This window comes from Gavialis gangeticus, unplaced genomic scaffold (genome assembly GCF_001723915.1).
Source record: "Gavialis gangeticus isolate Ggan-Ray unplaced genomic scaffold, GavGan_comp1, whole genome shotgun sequence".
NCBI classification, from domain to species: Eukaryota; Metazoa; Chordata; order Crocodylia; family Gavialidae; genus Gavialis; species Gavialis gangeticus.
This window is the reverse complement of record NW_017729008.1, coordinates 12,075,672-12,078,977: the sequence shown is the minus strand read 5'-3', so window position 1 is coordinate 12,078,977 and position 3,306 is coordinate 12,075,672. Positions and strand designations below refer to the sequence as shown.

The window sequence follows — 3,306 nt, the reverse complement described above, 5'->3', positions numbered from 1 at the left end:
GGACTTGATTTGGCTGATTTGGCTTGGAACACAAAAAAATTCTTTAAAAAAAAACAACTTTACTTTTCCCCTGGTTCTCCCAGGGAACAGGTTACATCCTGGAGTTTAGGGCACTCTTCTAATGTTGTGCTGTGTGTTTTAATCCTTTCAGGTTGAGGATCACCTCCTGTACTATATGAAGACAGGTGAGTTTCCTCCCCTGGCTGTAGTTTGGAGAGCAAGTAGCCATGGTTAATGTGTTGTATATGAAACTCAATCCCATAGGTGTGTGCAGAACATGGCTATTGGAGCCCAGTCTTCTTGGCAGGTGTAGGCAGAGAAATGTCTTGTTTTTGAGGTCTCTGGTTAAGATTAGAGAGAAAGGTGCCAAGCTGTTCAGCCCTGCCCAGATGGTGGCAGTTTTGACCATGCAAAAAGCAGAATTTGGGGAGCGAAGGGAACTGCACTGCTGACAACAGATTGTAGACACTAGGGGCTAAATTGAGGATTTTGCACTTTGGCAAATGTCTAAATGCTTCACAAGTCCCACTGTATTCCGATTTGTTTTGTGGATCTGGACCTGTGCTACTTCATACACATTAAGCAAAGTTGTGACCCACTGATGTCAATGACAGTTTTGTCACTGACTTTGGGGCCAGGATTTCATCATTACGCATGGTATTCACAGATACAGCTTTTTAATATTTAGTAATTGCTTTCGAAACTTACTTCTGGTTCATTGAATAGCTCTGCATGGTTCCCTCAAAGTTAATCTCTTCAGCAGGGTGATTTGTAAATAACCCTTAAAAACAAAAATTAGAGCTTAAATTTAAAATAGAGCATTATACGAAAGCACATTTTTCCATCATGATTTTGATAAAAATTATTAATTCACAAGATGATTATATCATTAAACCTGGGAAAAATAGTGACAATCCTTAGTTATGTGACATTTTTCACACTGTGACACAATTCCTCTGGCTCTCTGAAACCATGTTCCCCTACATGACAGGAGTAAAGCTAGATAATCCCTGGCATTATTGATACTTACCTAATCTTTCATACTTTGCAGGATTTTCTTGTATTTCAGAAGGTGTGAAGTAATATTGTCCCTCAAGGCATTCTTTCATGTAGCTCTTATTAGGCCTTTCCTTTTGTTTGCGGCTAGTGCTCGAATTATTGTTCCTTTGAAAGAAATTCTGTTCTGGAACTGTGAAAATTCCCTTAAGGCATCTACCTACAGTACGTCTTTCAGCACAGTCAGTCTTGTGATGAACCTCTTTAAAGTCATAAAGGCTACCTCTGTTAAACGTTTGATTTGTATTATCATGATCTGTAAATAATTGGCTCATACTGCTTTGGTTAACAAAAGAACTGCAATGCTTTTTGGAGGGAGTATTATGAATCAGCTTGCTCTCATCTTCGAACAATGCTAGAATGGAATGACTTCTTTCATCTTGGTTGGTATTTGGTATTGCTGTTTCTTCCACAATATCAAACAATGATTCTTTTATTCTGTTGCTGCTTATAGAATCATTACCGGTAATTAGAGCTGGAGATTTACCAGCTGAGTTCATATATCCTGGACTTTATAAAGAAGAAAAAAGGTGATCAGTGCAGAAATACACACAACAATAAATGCTCACACATCAAATTATTAATTTTAAATTTCATGTGTAAGAATCTCAAAATTCCTTTACTAAATGGTCCTCACACTTACTTCCACCCAAAAAGTATGTTGTTTTAATTGAAAAAAATCCTGAATTGTATTTGTTCTTTTATAGCAAAATAAGAACACAGAATTTAGACTTGCTGCTTAAAAAAGAATACAAATTCTATTTTTTGCCCTGTCCAAACATAATAGGATGTATGAGCTATCTTTTTGCCTAAGGAGAAGGGAATAACCAAATCAACCACAGTATGTCACTGCTGCTCCACTCAGCTGAGCTACTCAGGTGGTCCCACACAAGGAACAAATGCAAGACAAACTTCTTCAGTTCTTAAAAAAGGATAGTTTGCATTTGTAGACTGCAATTCAACCCTCCATGAAGAACTCGGTACCATCTAATATCCTGCAGAGGCAGGAATTTTAACTCCCAGTTAAAATAACAGCAACTTTAACAGTAACAGTAAACCCAGTAACTTTCTATTCTACTAACAATGAGTGAAAGTAGCATAGAAATGTCATGCTAAAATATTTGAGAGGACAAATCACATGTGATAATCAAGATTGCATAAACATTTTCATTCACGCCTACTGCATTTACTTTCTTGAATTTTAATAAAATATTCATCTTGCAGAGGAATGTATCAGGTCTGATCCTCTCTTGCTAGTTTACTTCTGGGGATAACTGAGCAAAAAAATGATCTGTTTCTGAAGATCTGTGGTGGGGTGGGGAATTGTCAGGGAGAAAAAAGTTTCTTGCCTACTATAAGATTAATCAGCCCCCTTATTGAGTAGGTACCACTCTGGGGAAAGAAGTGTAAAGGCATGTAAAAGGGTTTTGAAAGAAAAGGGTCAGGAAACTCAATAAATTTGATAGAGATTCTGGGAGAAACTGGCTCCCTTTCCTCATGTAAACAGCAGCAAAAGACTTCTTTAGGTTTTAAAACACTAAATGCACAAGAAGAAATAAACTTTTCCCCCAGAAACTCAAGGATGCACACATTCCCTGTAAGGAATGTTACAGGGATAATGGAGCACTACAATACTGGAGGTACAATGCAGGATCTTTATTTCTATACTTCCCTATCTCTCTTTGTTACTCTAGCCATCTGTTTTAGCTGCTTCTCATGTTGTCAACTTCCTTTTTTTCTGAGCAGTGCATTGTTTCCCCCTTCACTTTCACACAGTTCAGAGAAACTGCACTGTGTCTGAAATGGCTTGTGGTTGTGCTCTGTACAGTTACCCTGAGAGCTTTACTGCTTCACCAAATGGACTTTTAAAATACTAAGTAAAAAGAACTGCTAGATGAGGCTGCACATGAGTATTGAGGTCAAAGCCATGTGGCATTTTCATATTACATCCAAGTTTTAGGGTTGCTGCTTAATAACCTGCTGCGAGACCACAGCTTGCAGATAAATGGAAGTCCAGTACAACATTCTAAATATGTATTAAAATGGATTATATTACATTATTAATATTAAAAACTATAATGTCATACTTTTGTATTGTACTTTAAAAAGACACATTCTTTACCCAGCAGACTGGCAATCTAAAACAAGATACATTCTGGAACAACAGTTCAGGTAAAGAAAGTTGTAGGAGTTATTTGCATAAGGATAAGGGAAGAAGGAGTTAAAGAAATGTTTTTAGCCAAAGGAATG

General features: G+C 37.2%; 1 protein-coding gene across 1 annotated transcript in view; it reads right to left on the bottom strand.

Moving 5' to 3' along the window:
- The window catches only part of CUNH12orf40 (chromosome unknown C12orf40 homolog), a 43,108-nt gene that overhangs the window by 5,536 nt on the left and 34,266 nt on the right, over nucleotides 1-3,306 (bottom strand). Inside the window, exons 7-8 of the mRNA XM_019509324.1 lie at nucleotides 1,031-1,566; nucleotides 709-781 (exon numbers count right to left, since the gene is read on the bottom strand). Of these exons, the coding sequence (XP_019364869.1) occupies nucleotides 709-781; nucleotides 1,031-1,566 (609 nt within the window). The remainder of the gene's footprint in view (nucleotides 1-708; nucleotides 782-1,030; nucleotides 1,567-3,306) is intronic.